General features: G+C 30.0%; 1 protein-coding gene across 4 annotated transcripts in view; it reads right to left on the bottom strand.

Annotated features, from left to right (window-relative positions):
* The window catches only part of LOC111629082 (protein lingerer-like), a 90,957-nt gene that overhangs the window by 36,716 nt on the left and 32,486 nt on the right, over positions 1–21,755 (bottom strand). For all 4 annotated transcript variants that reach the window (XM_023372943.1, XM_023372942.1, XM_023372944.1 and 1 more), the window contains exons 3-8: positions 13,626–13,709; positions 9,897–10,007; positions 8,787–8,997; positions 8,634–8,711; positions 8,427–8,561; positions 6,293–6,351 (exon numbers count right to left, since the gene is read on the bottom strand). In XM_023372943.1, coding sequence (XP_023228711.1) covers positions 6,293–6,351; positions 8,427–8,561; positions 8,634–8,711; positions 8,787–8,997; positions 9,897–10,007; positions 13,626–13,709 — 678 coding nt within the window. The remainder of the gene's footprint in view (positions 1–6,292; positions 6,352–8,426; positions 8,562–8,633; positions 8,712–8,786; positions 8,998–9,896; positions 10,008–13,625; positions 13,710–21,755) is intronic.

The raw sequence follows: 21,755 nt of genomic DNA on the forward strand, positions 1-21,755 counted from the left end.
ATTAAAGAAAATTTGTTGAAAATAATAATATTATTACAATGTTTTTATGGTAAATTACAAAGATACAAAAATATTACAAAAATTACTATAGAGATAATAGAGTCTTATCACATTGTTACTGCAACATCAAAATGGCACTTCTATGATCAGTTTTTTCATTAGTCATATAATTATTACATAGGAAAATATTACAGTAAAGTAATACTGATATTGAACATCTTGATTCAACATTTTTTTCACACTGCTATTGGTAACATCAAGTTTTGATGTTACCAGTAGCAGTGTGATAAGTCTCTGTTATCTCTACTATATTATTTGTTCCTATGTTTGTAATTAACATAACCAGTACACCTGAAGACCTTGGGGTCTTCAGGTGTACTGGTTATGTTAATTAAAAAAAAATAGTTTATGTTTAGGTTGAAGATCTTAACTATTTTTTCAGGTTTCTGGAAAAAACCTCACCCTAGTTTCAAAAATTTCTATGTATTTTAGGCAAATTACAAGTGATTAATGATATTAGAAGTTGATTGGCCAGTCTGTGAGAAGTTATGGATCATAACTCTGGAAATTTTATCTGTTCTATGTTTGTAGATATTCAATAATGCTCAAAGAAACCGAGTTAACATGTTCTTGTTCTATGGCCTTCAATTATCAAATTATATTTGTCAATATTTTGAAAAAAAAAAAAAAAAAATTGAATCAAAATATTCAATACCAGTATTACATTACTGTAATATTTCCCTATCACATGGCTATATATTCCTCAGATCAATTTTAAAATTAATATATAATAAAATATAATGATGGCAATATTACTTTTTCTAATAATGTTAAAATTAAATACTGTAATGCTTTCTTTAAAATCTTATTTATCCACTACTTCCTGCTTTATTCAAGATCTTTAGAATANCTATATAACAATTATATGGCTAATGGACAATCAATTATATTTTTACTTGAAATTAAGTAACTCATAATTAAACTATTTGTATAATATTTTAAGACTGCATGCAAATTGTTACAATGAACTACTACTGATGCTTCACACTGTTTTAGCCAAAAAATTTTTTACACATAAGGTGCTTACTTTAAAACACTACAATTTTAATTCTTAATAACTTATAATGAAAAGAATATGTAGTTTAAATGACTAATATCAGTACACAAACTTTATTTCATTATATGTTCAACATAACTGCCATGCTTACTTTGGATTAGTGTATTCAAATGCAAATATCAAAAACATGATTGAGAATTTCCTTATTGAGTTGTTTGACAAACCAAGTAATGGATTCCTCTACAATATATGGGGCATTTTTTTTTAAGTGTCTTCAAAGCAAGAATTAAAAAATTTATTTTGCCACTTTCCAACAAATCACTGAATTCCTTGGAAAATGTCCTTCATTTCAGTTTTGCTTGTTTTGTCAAAGCCTACACAAAATATATTTTGTAACAGAACATTTTATTTTTAATTCAGAACATTTTATTTTTATTCTGTTACAAAATATATTTTGTAACAGAACATTTTACAGAACAGAACATTTTATGCAGAATAAGCCAAGTTGTTCTAAAAAAAAATTCCTTGCTCCAATGAAATTCTATGAAGTGACTTCATTGTTGGGCTATTCATGACACTTTCTTGAATTTCTTCCACCTTTGCTTCCATTAGATGCTTTGCTTTTGCAGTGTTTTAGACTCACTATGGACATATTTCCTGTTTCTTTAAACTGTTTGTATAGTCATCAAATTAATTTTCTATCTGGTGCCCATGAAGTTCCACACTCACTCTTGTTGCATGCTTAAGATTAATCTTAGTTAAATATACCACAAAAACTAGCACAAAATAATTGTTAAGTTTAGAAACAGTTATTTTTAACATGCAGTAACTATAGCAGCAATAACAATGAACAGTATGGCTCCAAAAATTTTGATTAATATTATGTAGTCATTTATAATAAAAAAATATACAGTTTAAGTTACCAAGAATTAAAATTGTGGCATTTCAAAGTAAATAACTCTATTGATATTGATACATCATAATTATGATTACATTTCCATAAAATTAAAATGTTGTAAAATTAAGCCTGGATTCAAGAATAGTCTCATAAGATACTATACAGAAGTAGTTGCCAACTTTTCTGACCTCACTGACCACTAAAACTTACAACTTTGAATCCTATCAACCACTGTCAAAAATATTTTTTAAATGATACAAGCATCTATAACCCGACGAGTGACAAAAAACAACCAAACATTTTGTATTTCTTTCATAATACAGTCGACCCCCCTATAACATGGGTTCCTATATCACGGCGAAAAAATTGCAACAGTATTCGTACAAACATGCTAAAAAAACTCCTATAATTCGATAAAACGTCATCGCCAACTCATGTCGCAACAGGATTAGTCGAATCTAGACCAATAGCGGATATTGCACAAACCATTGAGTTTAAACGAGCAGCAGACCTACTAAAAACTATTTATTATTTAACGTCCATAAAAATTATATTTATATTAATGATGTCTCCAAAGTTCAGCAAATCTTTTGCAAAAAAAATAATTTATCAGGAAGCATGCGCGAGTGCCATTTGATGACAAGCTCTATGATAAAAACAAGCTTAAGCAATGGCATAGTTGAACGATGCACAGTCAGTAAGTAATCCTACAATTTTTTGTTTATAGCATAGTTTATATGGATTATTCCCACAAAATTATACATATTTTGGAAATGTTGAGTCGAATTAGTCTAGAATCGATTAATTTTATGGAATAAACCTTTCAAACAGTCGTAGTCCATAAACTGCATACGTGCCGGGCTGTGATTGGCTGGACTCGTAGAAAATGGATTCATAAAAACCGAAACATGTCTACCGTGTTATGGGGGGGGGGTCGACTGTACTTTGCATAACCTTGAGTTTATCAGTGTCCAAATTTCTCAGACTACAAAAATCTTCTCATGGACCACTGGTTGGCAACCATTCTAATGTCATAAAGTACCCAGAAACTAATGATATTTTACATTTCATTTTCACAAAACAGTAATAGCACTTAATAATAAAACAGAAGAGGTTGGTAATGAGAGTAGGTCTTACGACATCAATAGTGACTGTTTTTATTTTAATAGAGCCAATAGAAAGAAGTTTATAAGTGAAGCATTTTCAAAATTTTCTTGCTTCACATGCTTGTGATGATGGAGAAGATATTTTTATTTTGTTAGAATTAAAACAAGTAGAAATTACTTTTAGGTAAATTTATATATAACAGATAATACTTAAAACTTACTTCTACAAAAAATCATAGCTAACTTAGGTATGAAATGAAATTTTCCCAAAATTAATATGGATAGTATAAAAATATTGAAATTTGGAGGAAGTTAACCTTATTTTTTCTATTAAACAAATGAACTATGTTAAATTATAACAAATGAGATTTCTTCTTATGACATTCATAAACAGTTTTAATTCCACTGAGGAATTCTATCAATAGTGCCTAAGTACTCAGATACCACCTTTCCCAGTACATTAACCTAAAAGTGCTATTAGACATCAGAGTACAGTAGAGCCTCGAAAACTCAGCCTAATGTGGACTGAAGGGTGGCTGAGTTTGTGAAAATGTCAGGTTATCGGGAATGGGGTTAAAAAAAATAAGTATGAGTGTTTCCTCAGAAAATACTGTACTGTATGTATTGTTTACTTGAGAATACAACAGAGAATAAACTGCCCAAATACCATTAAACAAAGGAAAAGTACATCTTTTATGAAGGCATAGAGCCTTTACTACATGAAAATGAAAATTAATGAATACACTGTACAGTAATTTACTGATAAGACAAACCTCAGAAAAATACTTTATGAGGCATAAAGCTGTCTTTATCATGAAAATTAATTAACTAAGGATTTTTTTTCCCTGCCAGGGTGTGGCCGAGTTATCCGGAGTGCCGGGTTATTGAGTGCCGAGTTTTCGAGGCTCTACTGTATTCACTAGACTTTTTATGATATCATAGCTTATGATTTGTTCTATGAATACAAGACTTTGCATCTGACAACTTATGATGAATTTTGTTGAAACTTATGAGGTGTTTGTGAATCTGGACCCTGGTCTGTATTTACTAAGGTTATTTTTACAGTTCTACAAAATTTTAGACACTTCCTAAAAAAATTTGTTTTCTTTCTTGTTTTCAGAAAGTGTCAACAACAGCAGATTTAGATGAGACTAATTTTTGATGAGTCAAATTTGAGCCCATCTTACACATCTTGTTTTTATATTTAGTGTTTTAGAATCTCAATCAGTAATAAAAATTTAACACAACATTTAAACAAAGTAGAAACATCAACTAAATCATAACCAAAACATTAAAGTGAAAAATAAGCATGCTTAATTAATAAAAAATTAGCAAGTACAGTAGCCTTTCATTATATCAGTGGTTCTCAACTGGGGGTACATGTACCCCTAAGGGTACGAGCATAAATTGAAGGAGTACATCTAACTTTAATTATAAAATGGTGTATGTTAATCAATTTGCTGTAAATTATTAACACAAGAAATAAGACACGACAAAACCTTGCTTTAAAATATCGCAGTAGGAACATCGATTTCCCTCTTAACAGTCTAAACAACTTGTTTATCCACTTGATTTGCCTGTCTATTTGTGCCGTTAGTGCCGAGCGAACCTGTAGTCTAGTAAGTGGGAACCAAATTTTGAAAAAATTGTTGAAGATTTATCGCAACAAATATCCCATTAAATTTTGTTAGAAATTATTGTAGAATAATTTAAATTTTCTTTATTGTTAATTATAATTATTTATTTTTAGGAAATGTAATTTATACATGAATTGAAATGACTTCTGTGATTTTATATAATATACTTATCAAATAATAATAAATAAATGTATGTACCTGATTAAATTTATTATTATTTATGTAAAATAAGTAATTCACTTTTAGGTATAGTTAGTTAGTTTTTTTATGGCGCTCAGTTATAAGGGCTGTATACATCTAATGCAGTAATTATAAAACTTACATACAAAAATATAAGAGGTACTTGAGAAACAGCTAATGGGCTAATAGGGCACATCAACAAAAAAGGTTGAGAACCACTGCATTATATCACTCTTTTGGGTATTTTGCATTTTTTTTTTTTGGGGGGTCTTCCAAATATTCTTCAGCCAATAATTTTAAAAAAATCAGTTGTCATTGAATTTCTACTGGGAAAGAAACATCTTACTCTAACCACTGTATGAAATACAACCCACAAAAATACAAGTCAAAATGGAGATTGAAAATAGACAAAGTAAGAGGATAGATACATCAGTTAAATTGCACCATCTGATATATTGCTCATTTGATTTCTCTCTCTACATGCAAATTAATGAGAGACTACTGTACTAATTGAAAAATCATTATACTAAAGAAAGTATAACAGAAAAATCATTCAAGTGCTTGGTGAAAATAATAAAATCATCTAAAACTGAATTACTAATAATTTCTCTAACTAAATAGTTTGTACAATTAGATCATTGATTATTATTACAGTAGAGCCTCGATTATCCGACCCCCGATTAACCGACACCTCGGTTAACCGACCGTCCTAGTCGGCAAATTTCAAATGTCCGCTAGTGATGTGGCGCTACAATATTTGGCTGTCTTGGCTACTTTATTATTATTTTTTACGTGTTTTAGCTGGCAACACTCATTCGACCATGAAAGGGAGCCGGTATTTAAACAAGGCTTAATTTTCTAATTTTTAACGATATGATAGTGACGATTATTATTTTAAAAAATTTTTGTTAGGCTTAACATCGATGAAAATTCAACGCGAAATAGGTTAATAGCAATATACTAATATACTAATTACATGGGATATAATAATATACTACACTAATAATGGATTTTTTCATACTTTTCGGTTATCCGACTTTTCAATTATCTGACCAACCCCAGTCCCCAATTGGGTCGGATAATCGAGGCTCTACTGTATTCCAAATAAAATAAAAGCTCTTTCATTTGTAATTAACAATTATCTTTCAAAAGAAATTAAAAAATAATCTTAGATTTTATTGCAAAAAGAAATTAATTTTATATGCAAAATTTTTTCAAAACAAATAATTTGGAGGTATTTAGGTTAGTTAAAATCTCTAAAATAGCTTTTATAAATGAAACTGAATAAAATTACACTTACATATTATTTCTATTCACTATTATATTATAAAACTCATAAGTACAGTACAAGTCATTAATCATTTTTAACCTATCATATTCAAAAATGGTAAATAAAATATACACAGATATTTACACTTTCTGTCCAATCTTCTTCACTCCAATCTTCAGTAGATGGGAAGTCAGACCAATTACCTGTAAATTATTTTTGATGTAATTACATAAATTTAAATTTCTGAAACAATTATAATAAAAATGTGTGTTAACTCATCACACAAAACATTATAGATCATTAGAAAGTTTAGATATTGGCTCATTTTCAAAATATTTGAGATTCAGAAATAGATAAAAAGAAACTCACCAACTGTCATAGGTGTATTATTGGCATCTGCTTGCTCTGCTGTGCTATTAGTCCACGTGTCTATGGACTGTGGAAAGCTATCATTTACTCGATTTTGAAATGTTCTACTTCTATTTCCCCTTCCACGGCCTCGACCTAAGAATGTTTTAAATAGTTTTAAGTGTTATAATTTATGATAGCAGTAAATCACAAAAACAAATGACTCACGTCCTCCTCTATGTCTTCCTTCTGAACTTTGTCTGTCTTCTAAATTACGTTCATTTTTCTCACTTTCTTTATTTCGCCCTTTAGAATTAAATGAAATAAATAAGCTCATTGTTAATACAAATGTAACTAAACTTTAAAGTATAATAATTACATTTTCTACCACTCCCACCCCTATTCAACCTGGGAGGACCACCCCTGTTTCGAGACCCTTCACGAAGTTTAGTGTCGCGATTACGACTTCTCTCTCCTTGTACTCTATTCTCTTTGTTACTTGGACTGACATCAGTACCATTTGTTTCAGCTGTTTTCACTGTTGAAGTCTGACGATTCTTTTTCTTTTTACCAGATAATTCCCATTCACCCTAAAAACAAACAACAAATATTTATAAAAAAAATACAGCAGGAAAGATTCAATATTTCTTGGTTTTAGCTTAAAAACAAGCTTTAAAAACAAAAAACCTAAAAATGTTGATTGCATTTTTTCCTCTTATCTGCCTTTTATCAGAGACAAAAGATAAGGGAAAAAAAACTCAAATATTTTTAGCTTTTCATTTTTAAAGCTTGTTTTTAAGCTAAAACCAACAAATAAATATTTAATAATTTATTATTTTTGTTTAATATAAAACTTTTAAGGATAATTTGTAAAAATATAAAAACAAATATTAGGGAGTATGATATTCTTAAATAATATGAAATCAAACTTTATGTTTCAAATTAAATCCACTAGAACAAATCTTTGATTAATAATAACATTTTTTTACTTTGTCATCCATAAAAAATTTTTATGGTAAAATTAAAAAATATGAAAATGTTGCAGATACTTCTGATCAAGATCAACAAAACACCTGAGACGATGACAATACTTTGTAAGAAGAAAATGTCCTCATTTAACTAAAATTAATATGTCATGCAATACTTTTAATTGTGATTGTTAATTAATTATTGATTGGAAATAAATTATTGATTGCTTTAATAAACGTCTTTCTCTTAGCAACGAAGAAGAATAGTATACTTTTGCTAATTTCTAGAACCTAATCTATGTTTTGCATTAGTCCTTTGTTTCTTATAGCAGGAATTCACATAACACAGCACTTTTTTGGAATGTAACTACCATGTTATATGAGGGATACCTGTATTTACATTTAATATAATTAATCCTCTCTCATTTATCCATTAATATCACTAATAAAAAAATTTCATTTACAACTTGTTTAATTACCTATAAAAAATTATCAAACTACAAGAATAAATTATTGCATACCTCATTCTGTTTACCATCCAACAGCATAACTACTGCTTTTGCAAAATCATCGTCACAATCATGAAGAGCAACAATTGCTTCATCATTTGATTTTCCAGTTAACTCCATAACCTTAAAAAAATTTCTTTTATATAGATACTTGAAAATTATAGTCATTTAATCATTTTTAACCTATCATATTCAAAAATGGTAAATAAAATATACACAGATATTTACACTTTCTGTCCAATCTTCTTCACTCCAATCTTCAGTAGATGGGAAGTCAGACCAATTACCTGTAAATTATTTTTGATGTAATTACATAAATTTAAATTTCTGAAACAATTATAATAAAAATGTGTGTTAACTCATCACACAAAACATTATAGATCATTAGAAAGTTTAGATATTGGCTCATTTTCAAAATATTTGAGATTCAGAAATAGATAAAAAGAAACTCACCAACTGTCATAGGTGTATTATTGGCATCTGCTTGCTCTGCTGTGCTATTAGTCCACGTGTCTATGGACTGTGGAAAGCTATCATTTACTCGATTTTGAAATGTTCTACTTCTATTTCCCCTTCCACGGCCTCGACCTAAGAATGTTTTAAATAGTTTTAAGTGTTATAATTTATGATAGCAGTAAATCACAAAAACAAATGACTCACGTCCTCCTCTATGTCTTCCTTCTGAACTTTGTCTGTCTTCTAAATTACGTTCATTTTTCTCACTTTCTTTATTTCGCCCTTTAGAATTAAATGAAATAAATAAGCTCAATGTTAATACAAATGTAACTACAAACTTTAAAGTATAATAATTACATTTTCTACCACTCCCACCCCTATTCAACCTGGGAGGACCACCCCTGTTTCGAGACCCTTCACGAAGTTTAGTGTCGCGATTACGACTTCTCTCTCCTTGTACTCTATTCTCTTTGTTACTTGGACTGACATCAGTACCATTTGTTTCAGCTGTTTTCACTGTTGAAGTCTGACGATTCTTTTTCTTTTTACCAGATAATTCCCATTCACCCTAAAAACAAACAACAAATATTTATAAAAAAAATACAGCAGGAAAGATTCAATATTTCTTGGTTTTAGCTTAAAAACAAGCTTTAAAAACAAAAAACCTAAAAATGTTGATTGCATTTTTTCCTCTTATCTGCCTTTTATCAGAGACAAAAGATAAGGGAAAAAAAACTCAAATATTTTTAGCTTTTCATTTTTAAAGCTTGTTTTTAAGCTAAAACCAACAAATAAATATTTAATAATTTATTATTTTTGTTTAATATAAAACTTTTAAGGATAATTTGTAAAAATATAAAAACAAATATTAGGGAGTATGATATTCTTAAATAATATGAAATCAAACTTTATGTTTCAAATTAAATCCACTAGAACAAATCTTTGATTAATAATAACATTTTTTTACTTTGTCATCCATAAAAAATTTTTATGGTAAAATTAAAAAATATGAAAATGTTGCAGATACTTCTGATCAAGATCAACAAAACACCTGAGACGATGACAATACTTTGTAAGAAGAAAATGTCCTCATTTAACTAAAATTAATATGTCATGCAATACTTTTAATTGTGATTGTTAATTAATTATTGATTGGAAATAAATTATTGATTGCTTTAATAAACGTCTTTCTCTTAGCAACGAAGAAGAATAGTATACTTTTGCTAATTTCTAGAACCTAATCTATGTTTTGCATTAGTCCTTTGTTTCTTATAGCAGGAATTCACATAACACAGCACTTTTTTGGAATGTAACTACCATGTTATATGAGGGATACCTGTATTTACATTTAATATAATTAATCCTCTCTCATTTATCCATTAATATCACTAATAAAAAAATTTCATTTACAACTTGTTTAATTACCTATAAAAAATTATCAAACTATAAGAATAAATTATTGCATACCTCATTCTGTTTACCATCCAACAGCATAACTACTGCTTTTGCAAAATCATCGTCACAATCATGAAGAGCAACAATTGCTTCATCATTTGATTTTCCAGTTAACTCCATAACCTTAAAAAAATTTCTTTTATATAGATACTTGAAAATTATAGTCATTCTCATAATTACATAATTGAAAGTCCAATAAAATTTCTATTTTGCCAATAACTTTAGTACTATACACAACAGAAAAAAAATTCAATTACTTATTTAACATGAAAAATGTAATTACAGTAGAGTGTCGTTTATCCGAAAGCTGATTATCCAAAACGTCCATTATCCGAAAGCATTCCAGTCAGCAAATTTAAATTTTCGCTAGTGCTGTAGCGCTGCAATCTTCGGCTATTTCTCGGGTTACTCAAATATTTTACGTTTTTGATACTAAATTAACATCTGAAGTATAATTTTTTATTGTTTTTATATTTTTCAATAAATTTATTTTGTTTGTACAAAATAAAAAAATAATTTTTAATGATACAATAGTCTTCGTTAGGCTTAACACCGACGAAAATTCAACACAAAGCGACACGCAACGGAGAGAAATTTCAACACGGAATAAATTAATATATTTTTTTGTACATGATTCGTTATCCAAACCACCCCAGTCCCCAATTGATTCGGATAAATGACGCTCTACTGTATTCAATTCAGTAAATAATAAAATTGTTTTAAAAACTGGACATTTGAAACTATTAAATAATCTTCTATCAATGTTATTAAATTATCATCAGTTCAGACATGATGGCAATCCAAAATAACATTTAATTTTGAATGTGAAACAGCTTTACATTTATCAATTATAAATATTTCCTGAATTAAATCCCACGGAGTTTATTATTAAAAATGTAAATTTCCTCTGGGGTTTATCCAAAGTCCCAGGATTTTCTCAAGGTCAAGGTTTATTATCTTGAAACAGGAGATGAGTGGGTAAAAAAGAAATATCTAATTGCACATACATTTTTGGAACTACTAAAACTGTATTTATGGATTACAGCTATGACATTTGAAATAATTACTGTTCTCACACTTAACCTGATTAGGTGTCTTTCGATACAGTTGTTATGTTGTTATTTCTGTCTGTTTCAATGTGTCAGAACCAGGAAATAAATTGGAGATGGTGAGTTTGTACCAGGAGATGGTAGTTAAGATAACTACGATCTCTGGGTACAAATTCACCATCTCCAATTTATTTCCATAATTACCATTTAGCTAGTAAGTTCTCAATTTATGAACTCAATTAAAATTTTCCCACATTCAATATTTAACAATATTTATAATTTTATTTCCATAAATTTTTTTGCAAACCTTGGAAATCCAGCCCGAACACTGGAAGGATTGAATTGGAATAGAAAGTGCTGACCTACTTTAGACAATATGGAAAGATAAAATTTTAGTTAATTTCTTATCTGTCACTAAACTACATTATCTAATACTTTGTAATATACTTTAACATGCTTTCCATGCTTTTCAACCTGAGTTTATTTGAAGACTTTGGGTTTAATTGAGAAAATAAAAAAAACACAGTACATAATATAAAACATTCTTTTAAAAGTTTTGTTTTCTAATGAAATTAATTCATTCCTATTAGTCAATTTTTATAAAAAGTATTTTATTTTTCATATTGTATAAAAACAGAACCTATAGGCTGGCTATAGGCTTCTCATACATATATTTCATTTGCATATATGATAAAATTTGTAATGAACTTGATTTATCCACTTATCTCCAAAACAATTACATAGATATACACAGTATAATATATCAATAATTCTAACTGCATTGTTTTAACAGTTAAATATTTTGTTAGTATTGAATTGCCTAAAAAATCCATGCCAACTTTAAGTTTGATCACAACAGTTTTGTATAAATTCAAGCTATAAATATTAAAACAATTTGAGTAAATAAATTAGTTTAGCATTTATAAACAATTAAAATAAGCAAAAATAAAATTACTCAAGATAGGCACATTATATGGGAGAAAAAGCTATGCCACAAAAAGAACCTATCAAATGATTTCAAAATTTCAGCAGAATAATTTTGACATAAATGAATTCATGAATATACTATCTGATAAAAGTCATTCACAACAAAACCAAATTGAAAATAAAGAAAGCAGCATTTTAACTGTTTAAAAAGTTCTCAATAATATTACATTTATCGAAAATGTAGATGTTAAACTATTTGAAACCATGATGTTTATTTACAACTATTGGGGTGGCCAACCTGCGGCTCGCGAGCCACATGCGGCTCTTTGAAGGATTATTTGTGGCTCTCAATAAATGTACCCGAGTTCCCTTTTCTTTTTTGTGTTATTATATTTTAAAAAATTATTATCGTTCCGTATGTGTTTCAAAATGTCTTTTAAATTACTAACAACAAATATGAAAGACTAAGTGCAACGTTGTAACAAATTTCATTTCCGTCCAACTTAAGAATGATATGACTCATTGAAAACTGCGCGAACAAACATAAACAGTGGCGTAATCGTCCGTTATTGACCGACTCCAGACCGATTTTGAATTTGTAAACTGTCATTGCAACAGACAGTTGTCATTGTGCTCTGGAGGAAACAATTTGCATCACTCTTGCTACGGATATAATTTGTAATCTGGAATTTTTTGCATACCTTTTAATATGTATTTAATTGCGGCTCGCGAAAAATTTCAAATTTTGAAAAATGGCTCGGACTATCAAGGAGCTTGGCCACCCTGGGTATAGAGTAACTAATTGTTAATTCAAAATTTGTGCCTGTCTGACAGCATGCACTTCACGTTTTGGCCTTTGGAAAATGAATACTGTATGATTATATTTAACACAAATGTACATAGTGCAACACAAAGATACCTACAAGAATGTCAAATTGAATAATCATCAAATAAAATACTAGATATTCTTGACAGAAGTATTATCATATCTTAATGACTGACTGAAATGTAGCAGTTGGTTTATGATTTCAGTGTAAAAATATCATAGAACCAAAAAGTTGCATATTCAGCTTTGAAAGATCAAAAAATTGTTAGTTTCTGAGTGAAGTCAAACTGCATAAAAACAACATGCACATTGTTTGATTTCTCAGACTACATTAAATAGTAATATTGCAATGAAAGAATGCATTGAGGTATTGAGTACAAAGATAAAAAAAAAAGGAATTGACTATTTAATTCAAAATTTGAGAAATAAAAATTCAAAAAATATTTATTTTCTTTATTATGTAATATAAATATAATTTAAAAAAAACTATATTTTAAACATTCACAGAAAAATAAAAATTATTGTCTGATAGCACCTGTTACACAAAATAGGTTACCTCAGGATAAGTGGTCATTTCACTTGAATGGTCTGTATTTTCCCACTCCTGAAGATAACCAGTTATCAAAGTTATATAATAAAACAACATATACTATAAGATTCAAATAAATTGGACTAAATGCAAAATAGACATGTCAGGAAGATTTTGTTAACAAAATTATGATTCTTGCAGCTGGTCCATTACTAATCAAGTATCAAGTTGAAAATACAAATCTACCAGTTATAACAGTTCAGGAATAATTTTACTACTATTCATTTTATAGCTAAATATAGTGTTTTTTTCTAAATATACAACTTTTTTAAAAAAGTATGAATATGACCTAAAAATTAAACTAATTCTAAAAGATATTTCTAAATGTTAAAAAGTTTAAGCAAACTTACCTGTTCCACTTTTTCCTTTAAATCCGGATCTAATTTGTTAACTTCATTCACAATTTGTGCAATTCTCATCTGTTCAGCTGTAGGCTGTAACAAAATTTAAATATTTAAAATAAATATAAATCCCCAACTGATGATCCATGAGAAATTTGAACATTGATCAACTCAAGGTTACACAAAGTATGAGGGTCATTCTAAAAGAAAACATTTTGATCTGACAGGCCTTGCAGTTCTCCCACCACCCCCACGTCATGGACCTTCCCATTTTTTCATGACAGTCTGACGCTAAGAGCACGCCGCAATGATCGTTTACTATTTATAGTATGACTTTGAAATGTGTGGCAAAATTAAAGATCCCACCAAGTGTGAGATTTGTAGTGTAATACACTTTTTGAATGTGAAAAAAGTCCACCCTATCGAAATTTACAGACAGATATCCAAAGTTTATGGTAATGTGATAAATGAAGCTTCAGTTCAAAAATGGTGCATCATGTTTACTGGTGGGTGAATGAATATTTATGATAAATGCTCAGACCGACCGTCAGTTGTGACTGATGAACTCAAATCAAGGATTGAGGAAAAAATTAAATAGGATATATATTTCACTATAGATGGACTCAATTCGTTCTTTCCCAAAATTTCAAGAACAGTTCTTTATGGCATTGTTAGTGGTGATTTGGGCTACAGAAAAGTGTGCCAGGTGGGTTCCTCGACTTTTGACAGATGAACACAAACAAAATCGGATGGAAGCTGCACCAACTTTTCTCAGTCAGTACAACAAGGATGGCAAGGTGTTTTTGAACCACATTGTTACAGGTGATGAAACCTGGATTTCGCATAAAACTCCAGAAACAAAGCATCAGTCAATGGAATGATTCCAGATAAAAAAAAAAAAGCCAAACAAATTCTGAGCACCAAAAAGGTTATGGCTACAGTGTTTTAGGATCAAAAGGGCATCCTACTTGTTCACTACATGCCTAGAGGGGAGACCATAAATGCAGCAGCCTATTATCAGACTCTTCACCATCTATGCTGTGCCATTCAAAACAAACAGCGGGGGTTGTTGTCCAGAGGCAATGTTCTTCTTCAGGATAACACACATTCGCATGCTGCTGCATTGATGAAGAACTTGCTTCTGCAGTTTAAGTGGGAAGTTTTTGAACATCCTCCTTACAGTCTAGACTTGGCTCTGAGTGATTACTATCTTTTCCCAAAACTGAAGGATTTTTTGGCCAGTAATCACTATGGAAGTGACAACAAACTGAGAGAGACTGTTAATGACTGGTTCAAGAATTTGGCAATAACTGAGTGTGCAGAAGGCATAGAAAAGCTGGTGATACACTATGACAAATGTTTAAATTTGTATGGCAAATACGTTGAAAAATAGCTAAAGTATTACACGTGTTGTAAAATAAGTTTTGTTTCATTATCTTAAATAAAAATATCTAGAGAAACAAACATTCTTTACTTTTAGAATGACCTTCATATTACGAAAGAAATGCAAAATTCTTGGTTGCTTTTTATCACTCATTGAGGGTTTTTTTTTATTCAAATCTAAAACTATACACAAAATGACTTGTCAATAAATAATAATGTCACTAAACCAATAAATAATGTTGTGAGTGTGATTGTTGTCCTTCATGGAAAAGATCCAAGAATCCTTAAATTACTTTCAGCAGCAACAAACTTCACCCTAATTTGTTATAATAAAACAAGCAAATTCCATATTAAGTAAAAGTAAAATAGAACCTTTGTGATAATTATTCTGTAGATGTTTGTATTGGTTAAAAAAATTTATGATAGTGGTCTGTGAGGTCAGAAACGTTGGCGACTGCTGTTCTAAAATATGTAGTTCACTTAATTTTAGTTTTGGAAATTACTATGGAATTGAATTGAAACTTTATAATTTTGTAAAATGATATATACTGCTGCACATGAATTAAGAAAGACATATTCAAATATTTAAATAAAATTTGCAGACTATCAAACTGCACTGAACACATTGGTATTTCACTGAAAACTAAGATGTGTCAATTTCCAATGTAATTAAAATAAAATGTGAGTATGTAATCTTCTTTAGACATTGATAGTATTTAGACTTTTACTTAAACTCTACTTGAAATTAATAACTCCTTACAGGGGAAAATTTTTGAATTAAAATAATGTAGCTTCTGGTTGCATGGAAGTTCATATACAGTTAATCAGGCTTCCTGCCCCTACACTTTCCATATCTGGTCTCAGATTTCATCTAACTCCATTCTTGAGATTAAGGAAAGAAGACAGTGGGAATTTACATGTCTACAATTTTTTCAAATCACATCCCAATAAAATGTGAGACTTGTACAGAGCAGTTAAAGTTGACCCATACAATGATTTCTCAATGCTTCCAATAACGTGGTTCAGGAACTAAGTAGGGAGCCAGATACTCCCATTCCTCCTTCAGCAGAGCTGATAAGTTGTTCCCAGAAGAGTGACTTGTAAGAAGCCATAATAAAATATCCCAAACATGTTTGATGGCTACATACCAACATAATGCCGAAAATCTATCGGGCTAGTTTAATGCTAATTATTAAATAAATTACGTAATCAATTTGGCACTAGAGGTAAGCGTTAGGCACCATCTCTTATTAATATTAATAATTATAAATAAATTAATTAATTTAAATAATTTAGAACCGCTGGGAGAAAGAAAGAAAGAAAAGAAAAGAAAAGAAAAGAAAAAAAAATCGGCCTGGAGCGGGACTCAAACCCACAATTCCTGCTTACCGTGCAGATGCGTTGCCAGTTACGCTATCCGGACCTCCAGTCCGATCTCCTCTTCCAGCGTATATAAGCTAACTATATAACCATTGACGGTTATATAGCGTAACTGGCAATGCATCTGCACGGTAAGCAGGAGTTGTGGGTTCGAGTCCCGCTCCGGGCCGATTTTTTCTCCCAGCGGTTCTAAATTATTTAAATTAATTAATTTATTTATAATTATTAATATTAATAAGAGATGGCGCCTAACGCTTACCTCTAGTGCCAAATTGATTACGTAATTTATTTAATAATTAGCATTAAACTAGCCCGATAGATTTTCGGCATTATGTTGGTATGTAGCTATATTGTATATCGGGTTTGGAGATGTTTGTATATGTTTGATGGCTAAAGATCTGAAGAGCTGGCTGGCCAATTCATTCTTTGTATATCTTCATTTTAAAGTTAAACCTTATTCTACCACAATTATCATCATAAAAACAGTTTGGACAAACAGCACTTTGAAACATGTAGTTCTAGAACTACTGTACATGTATACTTAGGAATTTTAATTTTAAAAAACCAGCTATTTTTAAAACCGCCAAAACATGAAACTTTCTTAATTTATACAAACCACCAGTGTTGTCCTTTTATAATATTGAACTAAAAACAAACAATAAGCTTTAACTCAACAAAATAAAATGTAAAAATTGCAACAAAACTTTGCCTCATTACCAAACATTTTAGATGAGAACATTACTTCACAGGACAATTATATTAGAATTTGCTCTAGTAAGCACAAAATTAGAACAAAATTATGTTACATCTGTATGTAATCCTATTTTTAATACAGTAGAATACATCAAAAACACAACACCTTAATTTGCTGAGAAAAACTTTTAATGAAAATGTTAGCTTTTCATTAAAAGTTTTTCTCAGCAAATTAAGGTGTTGTGTTTTTGATTTACATACAGTCGACCCCCCTATAAGATATAGATACGTTCCAATTTATTAGGAATCTGATTTCTTACAAGTCGTTCCAATCACAGCCCGACACGTGTCAAGTTTACGGACTATGGCTGATTGAAAGGTTTTCTTCCGTAAAATTAATCGATTCTACACTAATCCGACTCAACATTTCCAAAATACGTATATTTTTTCGTAGTTTTATAGGAATCGTAATTATAGGGGGATCGACTGTACAAGTGCTGAGTGAGAGTACACAGTCACAGTAGAATACTTTTTTGTAAATCACTCTGATGATTAAGACCAAGATAGTTACATGCTAAAAACATGCATTCATATGTGCATTAATAAAATAACAAATATACAATAAAATATGCTAACATGAATTTATTTATTTGCACCAAAAATTATTAGATTTTACTAATAATAATTATTGTATAATAAGCAATTTTTACATGTCTAGTTTGGCTCAACAGTTTTCCATTGTCTAAGTGGCAAAAACATGCTTTACATTAGATAATTTAATGTAATGACTTAGGTACAAAACATGTCTGAATATTTTGTATAGTTTCTGGATTCCTGGATTTCTTAGAAGTATGTCTCAGCTTTTTCTTTGCTATCTTAGCTATTGGATTCTATGCATTTTCCAGTTTTTCAGAAACTTACTAAATTAGATGCAAGGAAGTATTGAGCAGTTGGCTTTGCTTTTGTAGTTTCATTATTGCATCAGTGAGACAATGAAAACTGGATCTAATGTATTCAAAATCATTTTTGCTGAGCTTCTACTATGCAATTTTTGAGAATTCCTAATTGCAGCAGCATCAATGGTTTAAAAGATATCCATGATATATTTTTTATTCTATCAAAATTGTACAGTAAAGCACTGTCTACAACTACATCCCCTATTTGGGACAATAGTGAAGGCAATCCAGGAATAAACCTCAAACTATTGAACTCAAATAAAAGCTTTGGAAAAATTTTGACATTTACAGTAGAGCCTCGATTATCCGACCCCCGATTAACCGACATCTCGGTTAACCGACCGTCCTAGTCGGCAAATTCAAATGTCCACTAGTGATGTGGCGCTACAATATTTGGCTATGTCTTAGCTACTTTAATATTATTTTTACGTGTTTTAGCTGGCAACACTCATTCCACCATGAAAGGGAGCCAGTATTTAAATGAGGCTTAATTTTCTAATTTTCAACGATACAATAGCAACGATTATCATTTTAAAAAATTTTTATTAGGCTTAACATCGATGAAAATTCAACGCTAAATAGGTTAATAGCAATATACTAATATACTAATTACATGGGATATAATAATATACTACACTAATAATACATTTTTTCATACTTTTCGGTTATCCGACTTTTCAATTATCCGACCAACCCCAGTCCCCAATTGGGTCGGATAATCGAGACTCTACTGTAATGGATTTTTTCATACTTTTCGGTTATCCGACTTTTCAATTATCCGACCAACCCCAGTCCCCAATTGGGTCGGATAATCGAGGCTCTACTGTACTACTAGTAAATCTACACTAAAATATTGGTCCTACACAGTTTTACACATGATGTAGATTATGAACTAGGTAAGTAAGGTGCAAAAGCTTTGTACATAAGATTTTCATCCTCTGCAGCCTTCATTATGTACAGAGTAAGGTTGCTGATAAAAGTACTTTCACACAGATTTCTTTGGGCAACAAAATACTGTTTTTTCTGATTAGTTTTCTTAAATTTGCTGAACCAAGTCATTAGTATAATAAGTCATAGTTAAAAAAGTAATTTAATATTTTTGAAGTCTAACTAATTTATAAAATAGTCATCATATATTATTATTTTTTTTGTTTGAATTTTAATGTAAAAGGAAGTAACTGTTGTCTATTTATTAAAAATTTATTTTTTAGTGATTCATAATCACACTCTAAGACTATTAATTATCTTGACTTTTGTGTTCATATTTTTCTTTCAGCAGTCATTTCTAGAATGTGACACACTTCATTGTTTTCCACTATCACAAGAAGCTGGTAATGATAATTAATAGTATGTAAATGCATCATTCATAATATTACAATTACATTTCATTTGCAAAACTTTTTTCTTGAAATCACTATTATAGTGAAATATGTGATGTCAACTCATTTTTGAAATTCTTACATAAACAGTTGAAACATTGCCTTAAAAAATCAAAATTGTATGTTTTGACCCAAGAAAAATTTTCTCCATTAACTGACTGTTATCATTTGACATTAATATTACTTAATGTTACAGTCCATTTCAAAATTATAAACACACCCAACATTTTTCAATAACAAAAACATTAACTATAGCAGGGGTGTCCAACCTGCGGGCAAGTTCCAATGTGGCAATAAACGTGTAAGCAAAACCGACAAATTTTTTATTTATTTATTTCAATGACATAAACCTCAAAAAAGAAGTTTCACAAAGCTGTAAACCTTTATACATATTTTACTTTTTAATTAATAGAAAGGAAATATTTTCAAATACTTGAATTGTGTGAATGAGGAAGGAATACTAAATAAAGCTGAAGTCGTGACTCACGATTACAGCCCCAAATTTGAGATAAGAAGAGAAAGGCAAAAGAATAAAAAGAATTGAGAAAGGTTGGAAAATTAATGATCAATATTTGCATAACAGAAGGTCTATTTAACCTTTATCACTTCTTTATTTTTTGACCTTTCTCTCCTTTCCCTGAATTTAGGTCTATAATCCTTTGAATACCAACTCTAGCTTTATATAATATTCCTTTCAGCGTTGCAAGATTTGGCAACTTTGTGCCAAATTTGGCTACCCTTTTTTTACTTTGGCGTAAGAAACATCATTTGGCATATTGGCTACATTTTGGGCTACATATTATTTATAAATACATTTGTTGAATAAAAATGCACTTTAAAATGGTGTTTCGTTGTTTTTTTTATTAATTAAAGACCCCAAATAAAACAAATATTTGTGTTTTTCAAATAAATTTTTGTTTGTCTCCTTTATAATAAACTAGAACAGCGATTCCCAACCTGTGGTACGCGTACCCCTAGGGGTACACGATAGGTTGTTTAGGGGTACAGAAAAAAGTTAGTTATTATGAGCAGAAAAAATAATATATTATGTATCACAAACTAATAGTATTAAAAAATTATTAGATAAAAAAATGTTCCTTGCAACAATCACAACTTTATTATACATTTTTTCTTTTAGGTTTTTTCTCTTTAATTTAAAGTTACAATATGTAAAATTAACAATATGGTTACTCACTAAATTTCTTAAATGAGGGGTACAATCTAGAGATATGACATGTCACGGGGTACAATCCAGAGATATGACATGTCACGGGGTACGCTAATGAAAAAAGGTTGGGAACCACTGAACTAGAAGACCCCGCCACGCGTTGTTGTGGCTCAAAATGTATCTATTATAAATGTATAACACTTACCCCGTGGGAAGAGGAAAATTTTTCGATAGATTTCTTCTTAGTGTACATTCTGTTGATGTACCCTATTAAAATGCAATCAAAAATGCAAAAACCAGCATCTAAAATAATATAATAGAAGCCAAGTTCTTCACGGCAAGCCTTAATTCTGTCCCTCTCCCCCGCGGTTGAATATCGAAAAATTCCTTCATAGCGTACATTCTGTTGATGTACCCTATTAAAACGCAAAAACCTGCATCTAAAATAGTATAAATAGAAGCAGAGTTCTTTACCATAAGCCTTAATCCTAACCATCTCCCTTCAAGTGAGGGGAATTTAGACATGTATATTATGTATATAATTCGTCTCTGTAATCCAAAAAATTCGGTAGACGGACTCACAGCAAAACTCTTAGTTAGGAACTCACTTTTATTCTTTAAAAAATGACACATGCATTTCAGGTTGCATATGTCATTTTTTAAAGAATAAAAGTGAGTTCCTAACTAAGAGTTTTGCTGTGAGTCCATCTACCGAATTTTTTGGATTACAGAGACGAATTATATACATAGTAACATACAGCAGTCCAGTTATATAATGTATATTATATAAAAACACATGCGTATTCAAATGCAACATTGAGTCAAAAATTCAAAGGAATCAGTAGGAACAAACGAACATTACATTTTTATTTATATAAATAGATAGAAAATTATCTGCTTTAGTTCATTTTCACAGAAAAGCATAATAATGCCTCACAGAAAAGCAAACTTAGGGCGTCATACTCGTAGCGCCATCTGTTAGACATAAAAGCCTTAACCTAGAATGTTTATCGGAATAATATACAGCCTATGTCACCCTGAGGTTCCATTCTAAATATTGGTGAAAGAATTTTTGAAATCGGATGAGTAGTTTCGGAGATTATCTGCTGCAAACAAACTTACATACATACATACATACATTACCTCTTTATAATATTAGTATAGATAAATTTATCTAGTT

Source organism: Centruroides sculpturatus, unplaced genomic scaffold (assembly GCF_000671375.1).
Source record: "Centruroides sculpturatus isolate CEXI.00-Female unplaced genomic scaffold, Cexi_2.0 scaffold411, whole genome shotgun sequence".
Classification (NCBI taxonomy): domain Eukaryota; kingdom Metazoa; phylum Arthropoda; class Arachnida; order Scorpiones; family Buthidae; genus Centruroides; species Centruroides sculpturatus.